The sequence below is a fragment of the Oncorhynchus keta genome, chromosome 18 (genome assembly GCF_023373465.1).
Source record: "Oncorhynchus keta strain PuntledgeMale-10-30-2019 chromosome 18, Oket_V2, whole genome shotgun sequence".
NCBI lineage: Eukaryota > Metazoa > Chordata > Actinopteri > Salmoniformes > Salmonidae > Oncorhynchus > Oncorhynchus keta.
The window spans coordinates 57,716,203-57,743,298 of NC_068438.1; the positions used below are offsets into that span (position 1 = coordinate 57,716,203).

General features: G+C 47.5%; 1 protein-coding gene across 1 annotated transcript in view; it reads left to right on the forward strand.

Moving 5' to 3' along the window:
• Window positions 1-27,096, forward strand: part of nectin1b (nectin cell adhesion molecule 1b) — a 419,153-nt gene that overhangs the window by 381,630 nt on the left and 10,427 nt on the right. Inside the window, exons 9-10 of the mRNA XM_052468740.1 lie at window positions 1,497-1,583; window positions 24,088-24,271. Coding sequence (XP_052324700.1) covers window positions 1,497-1,583; window positions 24,088-24,228 — 228 coding nt within the window. The 3' untranslated portion in view covers window positions 24,229-24,271. The remainder of the gene's footprint in view (window positions 1-1,496; window positions 1,584-24,087; window positions 24,272-27,096) is intronic.

Here is a 27,096-nt window from a genome sequence, read left to right on the forward strand (position 1 = left end):
ACACAGCTTTGCCCCAGCCCCAGCTAACACACCTGACTCCAATAATCACCTAATCATGATCTTCAGTTTAGAATGCAATTAGTTTATTAATCAGCTGTGTTCGCTAGGGATGGAAAACAGTGTGACGCCAATCAGGAGTTGCCCACCCTGTACTAGACCATAGTGCTGCTTTTGACACCATCGATCACAACATTCTTTTGGAGAGATTGAAAAACCTAATTGGTCCACATGAAAAAGTTATTGCCTGGTTTAGATTGGATCTGTCGGAAATATATATTAGTTAGTCTCTGTGGATGGTTTGTCAAAGGTACAAATCAATTGTACGTTTCTGCATTGTGTCCCACCCACCGCTCGCCAACCCCTCTTTTACGCTACTGCTACTCTCTGTTCATCATATGCATAGTCACACCATATCTACATGTACATACTACCTCAATCAGCCTGACTAACCAGTGTCTGTTTATAGCCTTGCTCCTTTTATAGCCTCTCTACTGTATATAGCCTGTCTTTTTACTGTTTTATTTCTTTACCTACAGATTGTTCACCTAATACCTTTTTTGCACTATTGGTTAGAGCCTGTAAGTAAGCATTTCACTGTAAGGTCTACTACACCTGACAAATAAACTTTGATTTGATTTACGTTTCAGCGTTCCTCAAGGATCCATTTTAGGACCACTACTGTTTTCACTATATATTCTACATCTTGCTGATGTCATTAAGAAACACAATGTCAACTTTCTCTGCTATGTGGACGACACCTAGCTGTACATTTTGATAAAACATGGTGAATCCCTAAAATTGCCTTCCCTGGAAGCCTGTGTTTTAAAGAACTGCTGTTTTCAACTCTCTAGAGACAGCAGGTGCGGTAGAGACACTCTGAATGATCGGCTATGAAAAGTAAACTGATATTTACTCCTGAGATACTGACCTGTTGCACACTGTACAACCCTGCTGGTCATCTGTGAACGTTTGAACACCTAGAAGTACGATCTGGCCTTAAAGGCCATGTACTCTTAATCTCCACCCGACACAGCCAGAGGACTGGCATCCCCTTGGACCCTGCTTCCTCTCTACCCAGCACAGCCAGAGGACTGGCATCCCCTTGGACCCTGCTTCCTCTCTACCCAGCACAGCCAGAGGACTGGCCACCCCTCAGAGCCTGGTTCCTCTCTAGGTTTCTTCCTAGGTTTCTCTCTTTCTAGGGAGTTTTTCCTAGCCACTGTGCCTCTACACCTGCATTGCTTGCTGTTTGGGGTTTTAGGCTGGGTTTCGTTATAGTACTTTGACATCTGCTGATGTAAGAAGGGCTTTATTAATGATTGACATTTGATTTATGACCCTCCATCCATCCTGTGGTAATAGACATATATTGTATACCAATAAGAACAAGTGAAATCACTGTGGTCTGAGTGACTAGGTCTGTTCTACTGATGATATTTCTATGGCGTCTCCATTTTCACATTACTCCACTCTGAGCTGTGGTGTTTCCTGTTTAGGTGCTTACCCTGGACAAGAAGCTTCCTCTGCAGCCTCCATATTACGACATGGTACCCTCTGAGTCAACACCCTTCACTAACAAGCTGGTGAGTAGAGCAGCCTTGACCAAGGTGAACAGGTGTACAGGGTACTACAGAGCCATGGTGTACAGGTGTATAGGCCAGGTGTACAGGGTACTACAGAGCCATGTTGTACAGGGTACTACAGAGCCATGTTGTACAGGGTACTACAGAGCCATGTTGAACAGGTGTACAGGGTACTACAGAGCCATGGTGTACAGGTGTATAGGCCAGGTGTACAGGGTACTACAGAGCCATGTTGTACAGGGTACTACAGAGCCATGTTGTACAGGTGTATAGGCCAGGTGTACAGGGTACTACAGAGCCATGTGGTACAGGGTACTACAGAGCCATGTGGTACAGGGTACTGCAGAGCCATGTTGTACAGGTGTATAGGCCAGGTGAACAGGGTACTACAGAGCCATGTTGAACAGGTGTACAGGGTACTACAGAGCCATGTGGTACAGGGTACTGCAGAGCCATGTTGTACAGGTGTACAGGGTACTACAGAGCCAGGTTGAACAGGTGTCTAGGCCAGGTGTACAGGGTACTACAGAGCCATGTTGAACAGGTGTACAGGGTACTGCAGAGCCATGTTGAACAGGTGTCTAGGCCAGGTGTACAGGGTACTACAGAGCCATGTTGTACAGGTGTATAGGCCAGGTGTACAGGGTACTACAGAGCCATGTTGTACAGGTGTCTAGGCCAGGTGTACAGGGTACTACAGAGCCATGTTGTACAGGTGTATAGGCCAGGTGTACAGGGTACTACAGAGCCATGTTGTACAGGGTACTGCAGAGCCATGTTGAACAGGTGTACAGGGTACTGCAGAGCCATGTTGAACAGGTGTCTAGGCCAGGTGTACAGGGTACTACAGAGCCATGTTGTACAGGTGTATAGGCCAGGTGTACAGGGTACTACAGAGCCATGTTGTACAGGTGTATAGGCCAGGTGTACAGGGTACTACAGAGCCATGTGGTACAGGGTACTGCAGAGCCATGTTGAACAGGTGTACAGGGTACTGCAGAGCCATGTTGAACAGGTGTCTAGGCCAGGTGTACAGGGTACTACAGAGCCATGTTGTACAGGTGTATAGGCCAGGTGTACAGGGTACTACAGAGCCATGTTGTACAGGTGTATAGGCCAGGTGTACAGGGTACTACAGAGCCATGTGGTACAGGGTACTGCAGAGCCATGTTGAACAGGTGTACAGGGTACTACAGAGCCATGTGGTACAGGGTACTGCAGAGCCATGTTGAACAGGTGTACAGGGTACTACAGAGCCACGTTGAACAGGTGTACAGGGTACTACAGAGCCATGTTGAACAGGTGTACAGGGTACTGCAGAGCCATGTTGAACAGGTGTACAGGGTACTACAGAGCCATGTTGAACAGGTGTACAGGGTACTGCAGAGCCATGTTGTTGTACAGGGTACTGCAGAGCCATGTTGTTGTACAGGGTACTACAGAGCCATGTTGTACAGGTGTACAGGGTACTACAGAGCCATGTTGTACAGGTGTATAGGCCAGGTGTACAGGGTACTACAGAGCCATGTTGTACAGGTGTACAGGGTACTACAGAGCCATGTTGTACAGGTGTATAGGCCAGGTGTACAGGGTACTACAGAGCCATGTTGTACAGGTGTATAGGCCAGGTGTACAGGGTACTACAGAGCCATGTTGTACAGGTGTATAGGGTACGATACTTCCATGTTGTACATGTGTAAAGGCCAGGTGTACAGGGTACTGCAGAGCCAAGTTATACAGGTGTACAGGGTACGATACTTCCATGTTGTACATGTGTATAGGCCAGGTGTTCTGGGTACTGCAGAGACATGTTGTACAGGGTACTGCAGAGCCATGTTATACAGGTGTACCACAGAGCCATGTTGTACAGGGTACCGCAGAGCCATGTTGTACAGGGTACTGCAGAGCCATGTTGTACAGGGTACTGCAGAGCCATGTTGTACAGGGTACTGCAGAGCCATGTTGTACAGGGTACTACAGAGCCATGTTGTACAGGGTACTGCAGAGCCATGTGGTACAGGGTACTGCAGAGCCATGTTGTACAGGTGTCTAGGCCAGGTGTACAGGGTACTGCAGAGCCATGTTGAACAGGGTACTGCAGAGCCATGTTGTACAGGGTACTGCAGAGCCATGTTGTACAGGTGTCTAGGCCAGGTGTACAGGGTACTGCAGAGCCATGTTGTACAGGTATATAGGCCAGGTGTACAGGGTACTGCAGAGCCATGTTGTAGAGGTGTTCAGGGTACTACAGAGCCATGTTGTACAGGGTACTGCAGAGCCATGTTGTACAGGTGTACAGGGTACTGCAGAGCCATGTTGAACAGGTGTATAGGCCAGGTGTACAGGGTACTACAGAGCCATGTTGAACAGGTGTACAGGGTATGACACTTCCATGTTGTACATGTGTAAAGGCCAGGTGTACAGGGTACTACAGAGCCATGTTGAACAGGTGTACAGGGTACGACACTTCCATGTTGTACATGTGTAAAGGCCAGGTGTACAGGGTACTGCAGAGCCATGTTATACAGGTGTACAGGGTACGATACTTCCATGTTGTACATGTGTATAGGCCAGGTGTACAGGGTACTGCAGAGCCATGTTGAACAGGTGTACAGGGTACGATACTTCCATGTTGTACATGTGTATAGGCCAGGTGTTCTGGGTACTGCAGAGCCATGTTGTACAGGGTACTGCAGAGCCATGTTATACAGGTGTACCACAGAGCCATGTTGTACAGGGTACTGCAGAGCCAGGTTGTACAGGGTACTGCAGAGCCATGTTGTACAGGGTACTGCAGAGCCATGTTGTACAGGGTACTGCAGAGCCATGTTGTACAGGGTACTACAGAGCCATGTTGTACAGGGTACTGCAGAGCCATGTGGTACAGGGTACTGCAGAGCCATGTTGTACAGGTGTCTAGGCCAGGTGTACAGGGTACTGCAGAGCCATGTTGAACAGGGTACTGCAGAGCCATGTTGTACAGGGTACTGCAGAGCCATGTTGTACAGGTGTCTAGGCCAGGTGTACAGGGTACTGCAGAGCCATGTTGTACAGGTATATAGGCCAGGTGTACAGGGTACTGCAGAGCCATGTTGTAGAGGTGTTCAGGGTACTACAGAGCCATGTTGTACAGGGTACTGCAGAGCCATGTTGTACAGGTGTACAGGGTACTGCAGAGCCATGTTGTACAGGGTACTGCAGAGCCATGTTGTACAGGGTACTCCAGAGCCATGTTGTACAGGTGTACTGCAGAGCCATGTTGTACAGGTGTACTGCAGAGCCATGTTGTACAGGGTACTGCAGAGTCATGTTGTACAGGGTACTGCAGAGTCATGTTGTACAGGATACTGCAGAGCCATGTTGTACAGGGTACTGCAGAGCCATGTTGTACAGGGTACTGCAGAGCCATGTTGTACAGGGTACTGCAGAGCCATGTTGTACAGGGTACTGCAGAGCCATGTTGTACAGGGTACTGCAGAGCCATGTTGGTGTACAGGGTACTGCAGAGCCATGTTGGTGTACAGGGTACTGCAGAGCCATGTTGGTGTACAGGGTACTGCAGAGCCATGTTGGTGTACAGGGTACTACAGAGCCATGTTGTACAGGTGTACAGGGTACTGCAGAGCCATGCTGTACAGGGTACTGCAGAGCCATGTTGTACAGGGTACTGCAGAGACATGTTGTACAGGGTACTGCAGAGACATGTTGTACAGGGTACTGCAGAGACATGTTGTACAGGGTACTGCAGAGACATGTTGTACAGGGTACTGCAGAGACATGTTGTACAGGGTACTGCAGAGACATGTTGTACAGGGTACTGCAGAGACATGTTGTACAGGGTACTGCAGAGACATGTTGTACAGGGTACTGCAGAGACATGTTGTACAGGGTACTGCAGAGCCATGTTGTACAGGGTACTGCAGAGCCATGTTGTACAGGGTACTGCAGAGCCATGTTGTACAGGGTACTGCAGAGACATGTTGTACAGGGTACTGCAGAGACATGTTGTACAGGGTACTGCAGAGACATGTTGTACAGGGTACTGCAGAGACATGTTGTACAGGGTACTGCAGAGACATGCTGTACAGGTGTACAGGGTACTGACAACCTCCGGGCCTATCAAGCGGTTGTACATACAGACGGTAGCAGCAGTCTCCTCCCCTGTTCATGTCCAGCTGCAAGACGATAAGCTCCCACAACGACTGATTTGCCACGTTTGGGACTGCGAGGAATCCTTAAACTATTTTACTCCAGATCTCGTACATATTCAATGTCTGGATGGATTCTGTCCTAACTTCACACATTTGAGGTCCATGAAGTAAAAGATAAACTATGTCAGGCTCTCCCTAAATAAACTCTCACAGGAAAGAAGACCCACACCGATTTGGGAATAAAAGATCAGAATGTGTCAGTTATTTTCCCATTGAAAAAAGGGTTGCCAGGCATAAGAAAATCTACGTAGTTTTATTAAGTTTTATTCACTTGTAAAGGTTGGTCTTCCCACATTCCTTACCTGAGGAAAGACGTTGCTTTTTTGTCCCCCACTCCTAATCATCATATCAACCACACTTTTTGAATGATCTGTCAAGCATAACGTAATTACTATCCTTTCACCCCATGAAAAACCAATTGTCCCTGCCGATAATGAAGGGGAAGAAGAATACGTTTTTAACTCTGGGAAAGTCATGCAGGCTTGGTGTTCTCCTGTTGCTAGGCTCTGTCCCTATGTAGTTGATCGCAATGGGTCCTGGACAAAATAAGTGCACTATAAAGAAAGTAGGGTGGCATTTGGGATACATCTAGAGTCTCTATCTACACATCTAGAGTCTCTATCTACACATCTAGAGTCTCTATCTACACATCTAGAGTCTCTATCTACACATCTAGAGTCTCTATCTACACATCTAGAGTCTCTATCTACACATCTAGAGTCTCTATCTACACATCTAGAGTCTCTATCTACACATCTAGAGTCTCTATCTACACATCTAGAGTCTCTATCTACACATCTAGAGTCTCTATCTACACATCTAGAGTCTCTATCTACACATCTAGAGTCTCTATCTACACATCTAGAGTCTCTATCTACACATCTAGAGTCTCTATCTACACATCTAGAGTCTCTACACTGCTCTAAAGAATAAAGGGAACACTAAAATAACACATCCTCGATCTGAATGAATGAAATATTTTTATTAAATACTTTTTTCTTTACATAGTTGAATGTGCTGACAACAAAATCACACAAATGATCAATGGAAATCAAATGTATCAACCCATGGAGGTCTGGATTTGGAGTCACACTCAAAATTAAAGTGGAAAACCACACTACAGGCTGATCCAACTTTGATGTAATGTCCTTAAAACAAGTCAAAATGAGGCTCCGTAGTGTGTGTGGCCTCCACGTGCCTGTATGACCTCCCTACAACGCCTGGGCATGCTCCTGATGAGGTGGCGAATGGTCTCCTGAGGGATCTCCTCCCAGACCTGGACTAAAGCATCCGCCAACTCCTGGACAGTCTGTGGTGCAGCGTGGCTTTGATGGATGGAGCGAGACGACATGATGTGCTCAATTGGATTCAGGTCTGGGGAACGGGCGGGCCAGTCCATAGCATCAATGCCATCCTCTTGCAGGAACTGCTGACACATTCCAGCCACATGAGGTCTAGCATTGTCTTGCATTAGGAGGAACCCAGGGCCAACCGCACCAGCATATGGTCTCAAGGGGTCTGAGGATCTCCTCTCGGTGCCTAATGGCAGTCAGGCTACCTCTGGCGACCACATGGAGGGCTGTGAGGCCCCCCAAAGAAATACCACCCCACACCATGACTGACCCACCGCCAAACCGGTCATGCTGGAGGATATTGCAGGCAGCAGAATGTTCTCCACGGCGTCTCCAGACTGTCACGTCTGTCACATGTGCTCAGTGTGAACCTGCTTTCATCTGTGAAGAGTACAGGGCGCCAGTGGCGAATTTGCCAATCTTCGTGTTCTCTGGCAAATGCCAAACATCCTGCACGGTGTTGGGCTGTAAGCACAACCCCCACCTGTGGACGGCGGGCCCTCATACCAACCTCATGGAATCTGTTTCTGACCGTTTGAGCAGACACATGCACATTTGTGGCCTGCTGGAGGTCATTTTACAGGGCTCTAGCTGTGCTCCTCCTTGCACAAAGGCGGAGGTAGTGTTCCTGCTGCTGGGTTGTTGCCCTCCTACGGCCTCCTCCACGTCTCCTGATGTACTGGCCTGTCACCTGGTAGCGCCTCCATGCTCTGGACACTACGCTGACAGACACAGCAAACCTTCTTGCCACAGCTCGCATTGATGTGCCATCCTGGATGAGCTGCACTACCTGAGCCACTTGTGTGGTTGTAGACTCAGTCTCATGCTACCACTAGAGTGAAAGCACCGCCAACATTCAAAAGTGACCAAAACATCAGCCAGGAAGCATAGGAACCTGCAGAACCACTCCTTTATTGGGGTGTCTTGCTAATTGCCTATAATTTCCACCTGTTGTCTATTCCATTTGCACAACAGCATGTGAAATTTATTGTCAATCAGTGTTGCTTCCTAAGTGGACAGTTTGATTTCACAGAAGTGTGATTGACTTGGAGTTACATTGTGTGGTTTAAGTGTTCCCTTTATTTTTTTGAGCAGTGTATATACACATCTAGAGTATCCGTCTGCACATCTAGAGTGCATCCTCTGTCTGTGTGTAGATAGATACTCATCCATTTTCCAGCCTCCTGGTCATTTTCCTGGACACACAGTTACACCCCTGGCATCAATATGACATCACAGAGATTTAGGGAACCACGTTTGTCAAAGAGAAGGGCTCTGTATTATCAAAATGAAGGAGTTGGAGACTAATAAGAAGGCCTCAGTCTCTGGGGGATTGCCATGCAGCTTTCACTGGCAAGGTAATGACCTACCCAGGGTTGTAATTGCTCCACTGCTATTTTCTGTTGTCCTTTTGTTACCCACCACTTCTGTTGTCACGGGAAATGGTAGAGCTGTCTGAACAGAACAACCAGGTGGTAGAGCTGTCTGAACAGAACAACCAGGTGGTAGAGCTGTCTGAACAGAACAACCAGGTGGTAGAGCTGTCTGGACAGAACAACCAGGTGGTAGAGCTGTCTGAACAGAACAACCAGGTGGTAGAGCTGTCTGAACAGAACAACCAGGTGGTAGAGCTGTCTGGACAGAACAACCAGGTGGTAGAGCTGTCTGAACAGAACAACCAGGTGGTAGAGCTGTCTGGACAGAACAACCAGGTGGTAGAGCTGTCTGAACAGAACAACCAGGTGGTAGAGCTGTCTGGATAGAACAACCAGGTGGTAGAGCTGTCTGAACAGAACAACCAGGTGGTAGAGCTGTCTGAACAGATCAACCAGGTGGTAGAGCTGTCTGAACAGAACAACCAGGTGGTAGAGCTGTCTGGATAGAACAACCAGGTGGTAGAGCTGTCTGGACAGAACAACCAGGTGGTAGAGCTGTCTGAACAGAACAACCAGGTGGTAGAGCTGTCTGAACAGAACAACCAGGTGGTAGAGCTGTCTGAACAGAACAACCAGGTGGTAGAGCTGTCTGAACAGAACAACCAGGTGGTAGAGCTGTCTGGATAGAACAACCAGGTGGTAGAGCTGTCTGAACAGAACAACCAGGTGGTAGAGCTGTCTGAACAGAACAACCAGGTGGTAGAGCTGTCTGGATAGAACAACCAGGTGGTAGAGCTGTCTGGATAGAACAACCAGGTGGTAGAGCTGTCTGAACAGAACAACCAGGTGGTAGAGCTGTCTGGACAGAACAACCAGGTGGTAGAGCTGTCTGGACAGAACAACCAGGTGGTGGAGCTGTCTGACCAGATCAACCAGGTGGTGGAGCTGTCTGGACAGATCAACCAGGTGGTAGAGCTGTCTGGACAGAACAACCAGGTGGTAAAGGGAAGAGCTGTCTGAACAGAACAGCCAGATGGTAGAGCTGTCTGGACAGATCAACCAGGTGGTAGAGCTGTCTGGACAGATCAACCAGGTGGTAGAGCTGTCTGGACAGAACAACCAGGTGGTAGAGCTGTCTGGACAGAACAACCAGGTGGTAGAGCTGTCTGGACAGAACAACCAGGTGGTAGAGCTGTCTGAACAGATCAACCAGGTGGTAGAGCTGTCTGAACAGAACAACCAGGTGGTAGAGCTGTCTGAACAGAACAACCAGGTGGTAGAGCTGTCTGAACAGATCAACCAGGTGGTAGAGCTGTCTGGACAGATCAACCAGGTGGTAGAGCTGTCTGGACAGAACAACCAGGTGGTGGAGCTGTCTGAACAGATCAACCAGGTGGTGGAGCTGTCTGAACAGATCAACCAGGTGGTGGAGCTGTCTGGACAGATCAACCAGGTGGTGGAGCTGTCTGGACAGATCAACCAGGTGGTAGAGCTGTCTGGACAGATCAACCAGGTGGTAAAGGGAAGAGCTGTCTGGACAGAACAACCAGGTGGTAGAGCTGTCTGGACAGAACAACCAGGTGGTAGAGCTGTCTGAACAGATCAACCAGGTGGTAAAGGGAAGAGCTGTCTGAACAGAACAACCAGGTGGTAGAGCTGTCTGAACAGAACAACCAGGTGGTAGAGCTGTCTGAACAGAACAACCAGGTGGTAGAGCTGTCTGAACAGAACAACCAGGTGGTAGAGCTGTCTGAACAGAACAACCAGGTGGTAGAGCTGTCTGAACAGAACAACCAGGTGGTAGAGCTGTCTGGACAGAACAGCCAGATGGTAGAGCTGTCTGGACAGAACAACCAGGTGGTAGAGCTGTCTGAACAGATCAACCAGGTGGTAGAGCTGTCTGAACAGATCAACCAGGTGGTAGAGCTGTCTGGACAGATCAACCAGGTGGTAGAGCTGTCTGGACAGAACAACCAGGTGGTGGAGCTGTCTGGACAGAACAACCAGGTGGTGGAGCTGTCTGAACAGATCAACCAGGTGGTGGAGCTGTCTGGACAGATCAACCAGGTGGTAGAGCTGTCTGGACAGATCAACCAGGTGGTAAAGGGAAGAGCTGTCTGAACAGAACAACCAGGTGGTAGAGCTGTCTGGACAGAACAACCAGGTGGTAGAGCTGTCTGGACAGAACAACCAGGTGGTAGAGCTGTCTGAACAGATCAACCAGGTGGTAGAGCTGTCTGAACAGAACAACCAGGTGGTAGAGCTGTCTGAACAGAACAACCAGGTGGTAGAGCTGTCTGAACAGAACAACCAGGTGGTAGAGCTGTCTGGACAGAACAACCAGGTGGTAGAGCTGTCTGAACAGAACAACCAGGTGGTAGAGCTGTCTGAACAGAACAACCAGGTGGTAGAGCTGTCTGGACAGAACAACCAGGTGGTAGAGCTGTCTGAACAGAACAACCAGGTGGTAGAGCTGTCTGAACAGAACAACCAGGTGGTAGAGCTGTCTGAACAGAACAACCAGGTGGTAGAGCTGTCTGGATAGAACAACCAGGTGGTAGAGCTGTCTGAACAGAACAACCAGGTGGTAGAGCTGTCTGAACAGATCAACCAGGTGGTAGAGCTGTCTGAACAGAACAACCAGGTGGTAGAGCTGTCTGGATAGAACAACCAGGTGGTAGAGCTGTCTGGACAGAACAACCAGGTGGTAGAGCTGTCTGAACAGAACAACCAGGTGGTAGAGCTGTCTGAACAGAACAACCAGGTGGTAGAGCTGTCTGAACAGAACAACCAGGTGGTAGAGCTGTCTGAACAGAACAACCAGGTGGTAGAGCTGTCTGGATAGAACAACCAGGTGGTAGAGCTGTCTGAACAGAACAACCAGGTGGTAGAGCTGTCTGAACAGAACAACCAGGTGGTAGAGCTGTCTGGATAGAACAACCAGGTGGTAGAGCTGTCTGGATAGAACAACCAGGTGGTAGAGCTGTCTGAACAGAACAACCAGGTGGTAGAGCTGTCTGGACAGAACAACCAGGTGGTAGAGCTGTCTGGACAGAACAACCAGGTGGTGGAGCTGTCTGAACAGATCAACCAGGTGGTGGAGCTGTCTGGACAGATCAACCAGGTGGTAGAGCTGTCTGGACAGAACAACCAGGTGGTAAAGGGAAGAGCTGTCTGAACAGAACAGCCAGATGGTAGAGCTGTCTGGACAGATCAACCAGGTGGTAGAGCTGTCTGGACAGAACAACCAGGTGGTAGAGCTGTCTGAACAGAACAACCAGGTGGTAGAGCTGTCTGAACAGATCAACCAGGTGGTAGAGCTGTCTGGACAGATCAACCAGGTGGTAGAGCTGTCTGAACAGATCAACCAGGTGGTAGAGCTGTCTGAACAGATCAACCAGGTGGTAGAGCTGTCTGAACAGATCAACCAGATGGTAGAGCTGTCTGGACAGAACAACCAGGTGGTAGAGCTGTCTGAACAGATCAACCAGGTGGTAGAGCTGTCTGGACAGATCAACCAGGTGGTAGAGCTGTCTGGACAGAACAACCAGGTGGTGGAGCTGTCTGGACAGATCAACCAGGTGGTAGAGCTGTCTGGACAGATCAACCAGGTGGTAGAGCTGTCTGGACAGATCAACCAGGTGGTAAAGGGAAGAGCTGTCTGGACAGAACAACCAGGTGGTAGAGCTGTCTGGACAGAACAACCAGGTGGTAGAGCTGTCTGAACAGATCAACCAGGTGGTAGAGCTGTCTGAACAGATCAACCAGGTGGTAAAGGGAAGAGCTGTCTGAACAGAACAACCAGGTGGTAGAGCTGTCTGAACAGAACAACCAGGTGGTAGAGCTGTCTGAACAGAACAACCAGGTGGTAGAGCTGTCTGAACAGAACAACCAGGTGGTAGAGCTGTCTGAACAGAACAACCAGGTGGTAGAGCTGTCTGGACAGAACAGCCAGATGGTAGAGCTGTCTGGACAGAACAACCAGGTGGTAGAGCTGTCTGAACAGATCAACCAGGTGGTAGAGCTGTCTGAACAGATCAACCAGGTGGTAGAGCTGTCTGGACAGATCAACCAGGTGGTAGAGCTGTCTGGACAGAACAACCAGGTGGTGGAGCTGTCTGGACAGAACAACCAGGTGGTGGAGCTGTCTGAACAGATCAACCAGGTGGTGGAGCTGTCTGGACAGATCAACCAGGTGGTAGAGCTGTCTGGACAGAACAACCAGGTGGTAAAGGGAAGAGCTGTCTGAACAGAACAACCAGGTGGTAGAGCTGTCTGGACAGAACAACCAGGTGGTAGAGCTGTCTGGACAGAACAACCAGGTGGTAGAGCTGTCTGAACAGATCAACCAGGTGGTAAAGGGAAGAGCTGTCTGAACAGAACAACCAGGTGGTAGAGCTGTCTGAACAGAACAACCAGGTGGTAGAGCTGTCTGAACAGAACAACCAGGTGGTAGAGCTGTCTGAACAGAACAACCAGGTGGTAGAGCTGTCTGGACAGAACAACCAGGTGGTAGAGCTGTCTGAACAGAACAACCAGGTGGTAGAGCTGTCTGAACAGATCAACCAGGTGTTAGAGCTGTCTGGACAGAACAACCAGGTGGTAGAGCTGTCTGGACAGAACAACCAGGTGGTAGAGCTGTCTGGACAGAACAACCAGGTGGTAGAGCTGTCTGAACAGAACAACCAGGTGGTAGAGCTGTCTGGACAGAACAACCAGGTGGTAGAGCTGTCTGGACAGAACAACCAGGTGGTAGAGCTGTCTGGACAGAACAACCAGGTGGTAGAGCTGTCTGGACAGAACAACCAGGTGGTAGAGCTGTCTGGACAGAACAACCAGGTGGTAGAGCTGTCTGGACAGAACAACCAGGTGGTAGAGCTGTCTGGACAGAACAACCAGGTGGTAGAGCTGTCTGGACAGATCAACCAGGTGGTAGAGCTGTCTGGACAGATCAACCAGGTGGTAGAGCTGTCTGGATAGATCAACCAGGTGGTAGAGCTGTCTGGACAGATCAACCAGGTGGTAAAGGGAAGAGCTGTCTGAACAGAACAGCCAGATGGTAGAGCTGTCTGGACAGAACAACCAGGTGGTAGAGCTGTCTGGACAGAACAACCAGGTGGTAAAGGGAAGAGCTGTCTGAACATAGACGTGGAAACAGATAAAATACCTGGTTTAACCAATCAACATCTGTTCTCCTTGGGAAGGGTTCATCATGTGCTGTTTGCATCAGGGACGTAGACTTGGATGGGCCTGGGTGGGCAGAGGCCCACCCAATGGGGAGCCAGGCGTAGATCAGATCAGATTGATGTGGTCTGAGCATTGTGGTGGACTTCTATTAAAAGAAGTTACATTTTGAGATTGAAAATCTGAATAAAACAGCAAAACATTTTCCATAAAGGGTGCCTTTCCTTCGCTGGGCGGGCCCTTTATGAGTATTCCCACTTCTCCCAACACCACTACACAGGGCTGTTGTAGAGACAGCAGTCACACACAGCATGATGGTAAAGCACCACGACACAGGGCTGATGGAAAGACAGCAGTCACACACAGCATGATGGTAAAGCACCACGACACAGGGCTGTTGTAGAGACAGCAGTCACACACAGCATGATGGCAAAGCACCACTACACAGGGCTGATGGAAAGACGGCAGTCACACACAGCATGATGGTAAAGGACCACGACACAGGGCTGTTGTAGAGACAGCAGTCACACACAGCATGATGGTAAAGCACCACTACACAGGGCTGTTGTAGAGACAGCAGTCACACACAGCATGATGGTAAAGCACCACTACACAGGGCTGTTGTAGAGACAGCAGTCACACACAGCATGATGGTAAAGCACCACTACACAGGGCTGATGGAAAGACAGCAGTCACACACAGCATGATGGTAAAGCACCACTACACAGGGCTGTTGTAGAGACAGCAGTCACACACAGCATGATGGTAAAGCACCACGACACAGGGCTGTTGTAGAGACAGCAGTCACACACAGCATGATGGTAAAGCACCACGACACAGGGCTGATGGAAAGACAGCAGTCACACACAGCATGATGGTAAAGCACCACGACACAGGGCTGTTGTAGAGACAGCAGTCACACACAGCATGATGGTAAAGCACCACGACACAGGGCTGTTGTAGAGACAGCAGTCACACACAGCATGATGGTAAAGCACCACGACACAGGGCTGTTGTAGAGACAGCAGTCACACACAGCATGATGGTAAAGCACCACGACACAGGGCTGTTGTAGAGACAGCAGTCACACACAGCATGATGGTAAAGCACCACGACACAGGGCTGTTGTAGAGACAGCAGTCACACACAGCATGATGGTAAAGCACCACGACACAGGGCTGATGGAAAGACAGCAGTCACACACAGCATGATGGTAAAGCACCACTACACAGGGCTGATGGAAAGACAGCAGTCACACACAGCATGATGGTAAAGCACCACTACACAGGGCTGATGGAAAGACAGCAGTCACACACAGCATGATGGTAAAGCACCACGACACAGGGCTGATGGAAAGACAGCAGTCACACACAGCATGATGGTAAAGCACCACGACACAGGGCTGATGGAAAGACAGCAGTCACACACAGCATGATGGTAAAGCACCACTACACAGGGCTGATGGAAAGACAGCAGTCACACACAGCATGATGGTAAAGCACCACTACACAGGGCTGATGGAAAGACAGCAGTCACACACAGCATGATGGTAAAGCACCACGACACAGGGCTGATGGAAAGACAGCAGTCACACACAGCATGATGGTAAAGCACCACGACACAGGGCTGATGGAAAGACAGCAGTCACACACAGCATGATGGTAAAGCACCACGACACAGGGCTGATGGAAAGACAGCAGTCACACACAGCATGATGGTAAAGCACCACGACACAGGGCTGATGGAAAGACAGCAGTCACACACAGCATGATGGTAAAGCACCACTACACAGGGCTGATGGAAAGACAGCAGTCACACACAGCATGATGGTAAAGCACCACTACACAGGGCTGATGGAAAGACAGCAGTCACACACAGCATGATGGTAAAGCACCACGACACAGGGCTGATGGAAAGACAGCAGTCACACACAGCATGATGGTAAAGCACCACGACACAGGGCTGATGGAAAGACAGCAGTCACACACAGCATGATGGTAAAGCACCAGTACACAGGGCTGATGGAAAGACAGCAGTCACACACAGCATGATGGTAAAGCACCACGACACAGGGCTGATGGAAAGACAGCAGTCACACACAGCATGATGGTAAAGCACTACTACACAGGGCTGTTGTAGAGACAGCAGTCACACACAGCATGATGGTAAAGCACCACTACACAGGGCTGTTGTAGAGACAGCAGTCACACACAGCATGATGGTAAAGCACCACTACACAGGGCTGTTGTAGAGACAGCAGTCACACACAGCATGATGGTAAAGCACCACTACACAGGACTGATGGAGAGATGGCAGTCACACACAGCAAATCAAATCAAATGTATTTATATTGCCCTTCTTACATCAGTTGATATATCAAAGTGCTGTTCAGAATCCCAGCCTAAAACCCCAAACAGCAAGCAATGCAGGTGTAGTAGCACAGTGGCTACGAAAAACTCTCTTGAAAGGAACATAGAGAGGAACCAGGCTATGAGGGGTGGCCAGTCCTCTTCTGGCTGTGCCGGGTGGAGATTATAACAGAACATGGCCAAGATGTTCAAATGTTCATAAATGAGCAGCATGGTCAAATAATAGTTGTGGGACAGGTAGCACGTCCGGTGAACAGGTCAGGGTTCCATAGCCGCAGGCAGAACAGTTGAAACTGGAGCAGCAGCACGGCCAGGTGGTCTGGGGACAACAAGGAGTCATCATGCCAGGTAGACCTGAGGCCCGGTCCTAGGGCTCAGGTCCTCAGAGAGAGAAAGAAAGAAAGAGAGAAAGGGAGAATTAGAGAGCACAATTAAATTCACAGTGGACACTGGATAAGACAGGAGAAATATTCCAGATATAACAGACTGACCATAGCCCCCCGACACAAACTACTGCAGCATAAATACTGGAGGCTGAGACAGGAGGGGTCAGGAGACACTGTGGCCCCATCCAATGATACCCCCGGACAGGGCCAAACAGGCAGGATATAACCCCATCCACTTTGCCAAAGCACAGCCCCCACAACACTAGAGGGATATCTTCAACCACTAACTTACCATCCTGAGACAAAGGCCGAGTATAGCCCACAAAGATCTCCCCCGTGGCACAACCCAAGGGGGGTGCGCCAACCCAGACAGGAAGATTAGGTCAGTGACTCAACCCACTCAAGTGACGCACCCCTCCTCGGGACGGCATGGAAGAGCACCAGTAAGCCAGTGACTCAGCCCCTGTAATAGAGTTAGAGGCAGAGAATCCCAGTGGAAAGAGGGGAACCGGCAAGGCAGAGACAGCAAGGGTGGTTTGTTGCTCCAGTGCCTTTCTGTTCACCTTCACACTCCTGGCCAGACTACACTCAATCATATCACCCACTGAAGAGATGAGTCTTCAGTAAAGACTTAAAGGTTGAGACCGAGTCTGTGTCTCGGGTTGGCAGACCATTCCATAAAAATTGAGCTCTATAGGAGAAAGCCCTGCCTCCAGCTGTTTGCTTAGAAATTCTAGGGCCAATTAGGAGGCCTGCGTCTTGTGACCGTAGCGTACGTGTAGGTATGTACGGCAAAACCAAATCAGAAAGATAGGTAGGAGCAAAGCCCAATCAATGCTTTGTAGGTTAGCAGTAAAACCTTAATCAGCCCTTGCCTTGACAGGAAGCCAGTGTAGGGAGGCTTGGCACTGGAGTAATATGATAAAAAGATTTGGTTCTTGTCAGGATTCTAGCAGCCGTATTTAGCACTAACTGTTTGTTTTGTGCTTTATCCGGGTAGACGGAAAGCAGAGCATTGCAGTAGTCTAACCTAGACGTAAGAAAAGCATGGCTTAATTTTTCTGCATCATTTTTGGCCAGACAATTTCTGATTTTTGCAATGTTACATAGATGGAGAAAAGCTGTCCTTGAAACAGACTTGACATTTTCGTCAAAAGAGAATTTAGGGTCCAGAGTTACGCCGAGGTCCTTCAGTTTTATTTGAGACGACTGTACAGCCATTAAGATTAATTGTCAAATTGAATGATCGCAGGCCCTACTGCCTGTTAAAACACAGTCCAGTTCAGAGTGAATGATGGCAGGCCCTACTGCCTGTTAAAACACAGTCCAGTTCATAGTGAATGATGGCAGGCCCTACTGTCTGTTAAAACACAGTCCAGTTCAGAGTGAATGATGACAGGCCCGTGTGGCAAATGGCTTGTCATTTGGTCTGCTGTAGTTCTGATTGGCTATAGCACACCGGTCTCTGTGGACTGGACAAGACAGATGTTTTTATTCGGTTAATTAATTTACTGCAGTGACTTTTTTAATTGTCCAAACGCACAACCACTTCCCCACTATATTTCTATAGAATTTTCACAAGTGCCTTAGTATTTACATTTACATTTAAGTCATTTAGCAGACGCTCTTATCCAGAGCGACTTACAAATTGGTGCATTCACCTTATGACATCCAGTGGAACAGCCACTTTACAATAGTGCATCTAAATCTTTAGGGGGGTGAGAAGGATTACTTATCCTATCCTAGGTATTCCTTAAAGAGGTGGGGTTTCAGGTGTCTCCGGAAGGTGGTGATTGACTCCGCTGTCCTGGCGTCGTGAGGGGGTTTGTTCCACCATTGGGGGGCCAGAGCAGCGAACAGTTTTGACTGGGCTGAGCGGGAACTGTACTTCCTCAGTGGTAGGGAGGCGAGCAGGCCAGAGGTGGATGAACGCAGTGCCCTTGTTTGGGTGTAGGGCCTGATCAGAGCCTGGAGGTACTGAGGTGCCGTTCCCCTCACAGCTCCGTAGGCAAGCACCATGGTCTTTTAGCGGATGCGAGCTTCAACTGGAAGCCAGTGGAGAGAGCGGAGGAGCGGGGTGACGTGAGAGAACTTGGGAAGGTTGAACACCAGACGGGCTGCGGCGTTCTGGATGAGTTGTAGGGGTTTAATGGCACAGGCAGGGAGCCCAGCCAACAGCGAGTTGCAGTAATCCAGACGGGAGATGACAAGTGCCTGGATTAGGACCTGCGCCGCTTCCTGTGTGAGGCAGGGTCGTACTCTGCGGATGTTGTAGAGCATGAACCTACAGGAACGGGCTACCGCCTTGATGTTAGTTGAGAACGACAGGGTGTTGTCCAGGATCACGCCAAGGTTCTTAGCGCTCTGGGAGGAGGACACAATGGATTTGTCAACCGTGATGGCGAGATCATGGAACGGGCAGTCCTTCCCCGGGAGGAAGAGGAGCTCCGTCTTGCCGAGGTTCAGCTTGAGGTGGTGATCCGTCATCCACACTGATATGTCTGCCAGACATGCAGAGATGCGATTCGCCACCTGGTCATCAGAAGGGGGAAAGGAGAAGATTAATTGTGTGTCGTCTGCATAGCAATGATAGGAGAGACCATGTGAGGTTATGACAGAGCCAAGTGACTTGGTGTATAGCGAGAATAGGAGAGGGCCTAGAACAGAGCCCTGGGGGACACCAGTGGTGAGAGCGCGTGGTGAGGAGACAGATTCTCGCCACGCCACCTGGTAGGAGCGACCTGTCAGGTAGGACGCAATCCAAGCGTGGGCCGCGCCGGAGATGCCCAACTCGGAGAGGGTGGAGAGGAGGATCTGATGGTTCACAGTATCGAAGGCAGCCGATAGGTCTAGAAGGATGAGAGCAGAGGAGAGAGAGTTAGCTTTAACAGTGCGGAGCGCCTCCGTGATGCAGAGAAGAGCAGTCTCAGTTGAATGACTAGTCTTGAAACCTGACTGATTTGGATCAAGAAGGTCATTCTGAGAGAGATAGCGGTAGAGCTGGCCAAGGACGGCACGCTCAAGAGTTTTGGAGAGAAAAGAAAGAAGGGATACTGGTCTGTAGTTGTTGACATCGGAGGGATCGAGTGTAGGTTTTTTCAGAAGGGGTGCAACTCTCGCTCTCTTGAAGACGGAAGGGACGTAGCCAGCGGTCAGGGATGAGTTGATGAGCGAGGTGAGGTAAGGGAGAAGGTCTCCGGAAATGGTCTGGAGAAGAGAGGAGGGGATAGGGTCAAGCGGGCAGGTTGTTGGGCGGCCGGCCGTCACAAGACGCGAGATTTCATCTGGAGAGAGAGGGGAGAAAGAGGTCAGAGCACAGGGTAGGGCAGTGTGAGCAGAACCAGCGGTGTCGTTTGACTTAGCAAACGAGGATCGGATGTCGTCGACCTTCTTTTCAAAATGGTTGACGAAGTCATCTGCAGAGAGGGAGGAGGGGGAGGGGGATTCAGGAGGGAGGAGAAGGTGGCAAAGAGCTTCCTAGGGTTAGAGGCAGATGCTTGGAATTTAGAGTGGTAGAAAGTGGCTTTAGCAGCAGAGACAGAGGAGGAAAATGTAGAGGAGGGAGTGAAAGGATGCCAGGTCCGCAGGGAGGCGAGTTTTCCTCCATTTCCGCTCGGCTGCCCGGAGCCCTGTTCTGTGAGCTCGCAATGAGTCGTCGAGCCACGGAGCGGGAGGGGAGGACCGAGCCGGCCTGGAGGATAGGGGACATAGAGAGTCAAAGGATGCAGTAAGGGAGGAGAGGAGGGTTGAGGAGGCAGAATCAGGAGATAGGTTGGAGAAAGTTTGAGCAGAGGGAAGAGATGATAGGATGGAAGAGGAGAGAGTAGCGGGGGAGAGAGAGCGAAGGTTGGGACGGCGCGATACCATCCGAGTAGGGGCAGTGTGGGAAGTGTTGGATGAGAGCGAGAGGGAAAAGGATACAAGGTAGTGGTCGGAGACTTGGAGGGGAGTTGCAATGAGGTTAGTGGAAGAACAGCATCTAGTAAAGATGAGGTCGAGTATATGTAATGTAATCCCCGAACATTCTAAGAATCTATGAAAACTTCCTATTTTTAAGTGTTTTAAGCACGCTGCATTAAATTACACATAGAGATGGCTAACAGCAAGCGTGCTGCATTAAATTACACATAGAGATGGCTAACAACAGCAAGCGTGCTGCATTAAATTACACATAGAGATGGCTAACAGCAAGCGTGCTGCATTAAATTACACATAGAGATGGCTAACAACAGCAAGCGTGCTGCATTAAATTACACATAGAGATGGCTAACAACAGCAAGCGTGCTACATTAAATTACACATAGAGATGGCTAACAACAGCAAGCGTGCTGCATTAAATTACACATAGAGATGGCTAACAACAGCAAGCGTGCTGCATTAAATTACACATAGAGATGACTAACAACAGCAAGCGCGCAGCATTAAACACAGTCCCACTTACCAGATGATGATCATTTGAAATGTAAATTAGCAACAACATCCTCTTTGATAACAAATAAAATAAAATCAAACCTTAACATAAAATGCTTATTAACAAGCCCTTAACCAACAGTGCAGTTCAAGAAGAGTTAAGAAAATATTTACCAAATAAACTAAAGTAAAAAATTAAAGTCACAAAAAAGAAGGCCAAAGTTTTCATTAAAAACGGTCCCACTCATTATGTCAAAATGTGATTGGTTGATTCCACTGTCACTCCAAAATGTTGCCCTAATACAGTTGAATGACAGGTGCCTTTCTTCTGATTGCCTAGCCAATGGCTGACTTAGATAGCTAGATTTAGATCATTTAAACTGAAGAGATTAAATCATACATCATTGAACATAATAATATAATTTATTATTACTATTATAATTATTTAATAAGTCCTTAGCCCTTCTCTGAAGGCGTAGAAGGCCCATTGTTCCCCACTGTGTTTGGGTTAGTAATAATTTATAGACTGGCTCTATTTGCCCTCAGTATGCTTTTTTCCCACTATTCTGAATGTTTAAAGTAAATACTGGACATTTTGGAGTTATTATGGAGTTAATATGACAAATTATAATAATGGTCTTGAACTGGACTCACATTTTTCTGACCTCGGTCTTGACTCTGTCTCGGGCCCATTCTCCCCATCTCAGTCTTGACTCTGTCTCGCCCAATTATCATAGGACCCTGTCTCATTATCATAGGACCCTGTCTCATTATCATAGGACCCTGTCTCATTATCATAGGACCCTGTCTCATTATCATAGGACCAGAACCCTAACCCTCTCTAATTATCATAGGACCTTCTCTCATGATCGTACGACCCTCTCTCATGATCGTACGACCCTCTCTCATTATCGTAGGACCCTGTCTCATTATCATAGGACCCTGTCTCATTATCATAGGACCAGAACCCTAACCCTCTCTAATTATCATAGGACCTTCTCTCATGATCGTACGACCCTCTCTCATGATCGTACGACCCTCTCTCATTATCGTACGACTCTCTCTCATGATCGTACGACCCTCTCTCATGATCGTACGACCCTCTCTCATTATCATAGCACCCTTTTTAAAATATTTCCACACATCCTCAATCGATATGCAGTCCTCTTTCTGTTTCTCTTGCTATTTCCATCTTTCTTTCATTATTCCATCCTTCAACTGCCTCCCACACTCTCACACAAAACTAATAGTGACATTTGTTGTTTACTCCTCCCCCTCCCTCTCCTTTCTTGCTCTTTCCGTGTCTCACACATAAAGCGCCTTCAGAAAGTATTCACACCCCTTGACTTTTTTCACATTTTGTTGTGTTACGGCCTGAATTAAAAATGGGCACTGGCCTACACACAATACCCCATAATGTCAAAGTGGAATTAAATATGTTTAAATGTTTACAAACATATCAACAATGAAAAGCTGAAATGTCTTGAGTCAATAAGTATTCAACCCCTTTGTTATGGCAAACCTAAATAAGTTCAGGAGTAAACATTTGCTTAATAGGTTGCATGGACAATAATAACATGATTTTTGAATTCCTTCCTCATCTCTGTGCCCCACAAAGGTCCCTCAGTCGAGCAGTACATTTCAAACACAAAAAACAGGGAGCTTTTCCCATGCATAGCAAAGAAGGGCAACTACTGGTAGATGGGTAAGAAAATGCAGAAATTGAATATCCCTTTGAGCATGGTGAAGTTATCAATTACACGCCTCCCTACCACTGAGGAAGTACAGTTCCCGCTCAGCCCAGTCAAAGCTGTTCGCTGCTCTGGCCCCCCAATGGTGGAACAAACTCCCTCACGACGCCAGGACAGCGGAGTCAATCACCACCTTCCGGAGACACCTGAAACCCCACCTCTTTAAGGAATACCTAGGATAGGATAAAGTAATCCTTCTCACCCCCCCCCCTTAAAATATTTAGATGCACTATTGTAAAGTGGCTGTTCCACTGGATGTCATAAGGTGAATGCACCAATTTGTAAGTCGCTCTGGATAAGAGCGTCTGCTAAATGACTTAAATGTAAATGTAAATGTATCAATACACCCAGTCACTACAAAGATACAGGCATCCTTCCTAACTCAGTTGCCGGAGAGGAAGGAAACCGCTTAGGGATTCCACCATGAGGCCAATGGTGACTTTAGAACAGTTATAGAGTTTAATGGCTGTGAGAGGAGAGAACTGAGGATGGATCAACAACATTATAGTTACTCCACAATACTAAACTAATTGACAGTGAAAAAAAGGTAGCTGGTACAGCATAAAAATATTCCAAAACATGCATCCTGTTTGTAACAAGGCATTTAAGTAATACTGCAAAAAATGTGTCAAAGAAATTAACTCTATGTCCTGAATACAAAGTGTTATGTTTGGGGCAAATCCAATACAACACATTACTGAGTACCAGTCTCCAAATTTTCAAGCATGGTGGTGGCTGCATCGTGTTATGGGTATGCTTGCAATCGTGAAGAACTGGGGAGTTTTTCAGGACACAAAAGAAATGGAATGGAGCTAAGCACAGGCAAAATCCTAGAGGAAAGCCTGGTTCAGTCTGTTTTCCCCAGACACTGGGGAGATTAATTCTCCTTTCAGCAGGAAAATAACCTAAAACACAAGGCCAAATCTACACTGGAGTTGCTTACCAAGAAGACCGAGTTAGGCCGAGTTACAGTTTGGACTTAAATCTGCTTGAAAATCTTTGGCAAGAATTTCAAAATGTTGTCTAGCAATGATCAACAACCAATTTGACAGAGCTTGAAGAAGTTTGAAAAGAATAATGGGGAAATGTTGCACAATCTAGGTGTGGAAAGCTCTTGGAGACTTACCCAGTAAGACTCACAGCTGTAATCACTGCTAAAGCTGTTCCTACAAAGTTTTGACTTTGTAGGATGAATACTTATCAAATTAAATATTTCTTTATTTAATTTTCAGTAAATTTGCAAAAACATGTTTTCACTTTATCTTTATGGGCTATTGTGATGTCATAATGGGGTATTGTGTGTAGATGGGTGGGGAAAAAATCACTTCAATCAATGTTGAATTCAGGCTGTAAAACAACAAAATGTAGAATCAGTCAAGGGGTATGAAAACTTTCTGAAGGCACTCACTGTCTCTCTCTCTATCACTCTCTCTCATCAAACTCCTCTTGCCTCTCTTGTCTCTAGAACTCTGGCCACAGGGACTGTGATGTCCAGTATGCAGAGCTGGATACTGCGTCTCTGGCCTACTCCCCCAGCACACGGAGCTCTATGCACTCTGCCGGGGACCTTGTCGAGTATGCAACCATCCAGCCTATCTCACACTAACGCATGCCATTATAGGCCTTTTCCCTCCGACTCTGGCTTCAAGGTACACAGACTGGTGCACTCTCCTCTCCCCTCTCTCATCTCTCCTCTCCCATGCCTTCATCTCCAACTGCCTCCCACACTCTCCTCTCCCATCCCTCCATCTCCAACTACCTCCCACACTCTCCTCGCCTCTCCCTCTTCAGCCTCCTCTTCTCTCCCCCTTCAGCCTCCTCTCCTCTCCCCCTTGCTTCTCTTGCCCTTGTCTTTTACTCTGCTATTGTTGCGTCCACGATTCCTTTCTCTTCTCCCCCTGAAATAGTTAATTTACCCACTCGTGTAAAGACTATCACTGTTAAACAGGGCAGTGACTGGAACGAGACAGAATCACTGTTAAACAGGGCAGTGACTGGAATGAGACAGATTCACTGTTAAACAGGGCAGTGACTGGAACGAGACAGAATCACTGTTAAACAGGGCAGTGACTGGAATAAGACAGATTCACTGTTAAACAGGGCAGTGACTGGAATAAGCCAGATTCACTGTTAAACAGGGCAGTGACTGGAATGAGACAGATTCACTGTTAAACAGGGCAGTGACTGGAACGAGACAGAATCACTGTTAAACAGGGCAGTGACTGGAATAAGACAGATTCACTGTTAAACAGGGCAGTGACTGGAATAAGACAGATTCACTGTTAAACAGGGCAGTGACTGGAATAAGCCAGATTCACTGTTAAACAGGGCAGTGACTGGAATAAGACAGATTCACTGTTAAACAGGGCAGTGACTGGAATAAGACAGATTCACTGTTAAACAGGGCAGTGACTGGAATGAGACAGATTCACTGTTAAACAGGGCAGTGACTGGAATAAGACAGATTCACTGTTAAACAGGGCAGTGACTGGAATAAGACAGATTCACTGTTAAACAGGGCAGTGACTGGAATAAGCCAGATTCACTGTTAAACAGGGCAGTGACTGGAATAAGACAGATTCACTGTTAAACAGGGCAGTGACTGGAATAAGACAGATTCACTGTTAAACAGGGCAGTGACTGGAATAAGCCAGATTCACTGTTAAACAGGGCAGTGACTGGAATAAGCCAGATTCACTGTTAAACAGGGCAGTGACTGGAATAAGACAGATTCACTGTTAAACAGGGCAGTGACTGGAATAAGCCAGATTCACTGTTAAACAGGGCAGTGACTGGAATAAGCCAGATTCACTGTTAAACAGGGCAGTGACTGGAATAAGCCAGATTCACTGTTAAACAGGGCAGTGACTGGAATAAGCCAGATTCACTGTTAAACAGGGCAGTGACTGGAATAAGCCAGATTCACTGTTAAACAGGACAGTGACTGGAACGAGAGTGTGACTATAGGGAATAGAGTGTGACTATAGGGAATAGAGTGTGACTATAGGGAATAGAGTGTGACTATAGGGAATAGAGTGTGACTATAGGGAGTAGAGTGTGACTATAGGGAGTAGAGTGTGACTATAGGGAGTAGAGTGTGACTATAGGGAGTAGAGTGTGACTATAGGGAGTAGAGTGTGACTATAGGGAGTAGAGTGTGACGATAGGGAATAGAGTGTGACGATAGGGAATAGAGTGTGACGATAGGGAATAGAGTGTGACGATAGGGAATAGCGTGTGACGATAGGGAATAGCGTGTGACGATAGGGAATAGCGTGTGACGATAGGGAATAGCGTTTGTCTATAGGGAATAGCGTTTGTCTATAGGGAATAGTGCGTGACTATAGGGAATAGTGTTTGTCTATAGGGAATAGTGTTTGTCTATAGGGAATAGTGTTTGTCTATAGGGAATAGTGTTTGTCTATAGGGAATAGTGTTTGTCTATAGGGAATAGTGTTTGTCTATAGGGAATAGTGTTTGTCTATAGGGAATAGTGTTTGTCTATAGGGAATAGTGTTTGTCTATAGGGAATAGTGTTTGTCTATAGGGAATAGTGTTTGTCTATAGGTGTTAAAGGAATTCTAAATTCCTCTGTATTGTTTCCCAATCAGAATTCAATACTCTGTCAATGCATTCTATGGGATTGTAAGACCCAATATTTTTATAAGAATTGACGGAGCCCCGGTCTTAAAAGTCAGGTAACATCGTTTAATTCAAGAGAGTACTACTACATGCACCTTTTTCCACAGGTTATAAACTGAAAATGACGTCAGCGTTTTCTAAATGTTCTATCTCTTCATGACACCGTTAGAGAGGCCCTATAGTTCTCGAGCCTTCCCTCCTCGCCTGAAGCCAAGGTCAGTCAGTATAAATCAGCATTCTAGACAGTCTGGAGATAGTTCATTCATTTGTACAAAGGAACAGACCATCATTGTTACTAAACTCCTGACTATATTATATACAATTGGGAATGGTAGCAAGAGAGAATTCATATATGTACAGTACATAATAACATTTGGACTAGTCAGTCCTGATTGAAATGTATACATAATTAGTCATCAGTGATAAAAATTCCCTTAACATATCCACCCTTTGATTAGATATTATACATTCAAACACACATTGTAGTTATATTGTAGTATTGAAAAGCCCATTTCTATTTTTATTAGAGATATTTCTTGTCATCAAAACATCACCTAAACATAACCCAACAAACACTTGCATTCGCCATAACTGTTTCTCAGGCCTACATCCGAATCATAACTCTTCTTATCAGGGTCTTATCAATCTTCATTAAAAAACTGTCTAATATTGAGATGGGATACAACCTAGCCTCCCTAAACATCAAATGGTCTCGTCAAATATAAATTCCCCACAAATAAAAGATCCCGATTCGTCCACTTGTTCTGTAGACATGCATTCAGTCCTCCACGGGTCAGAACCTGGAATCGGCCCATACCGCACCTTCTATTGT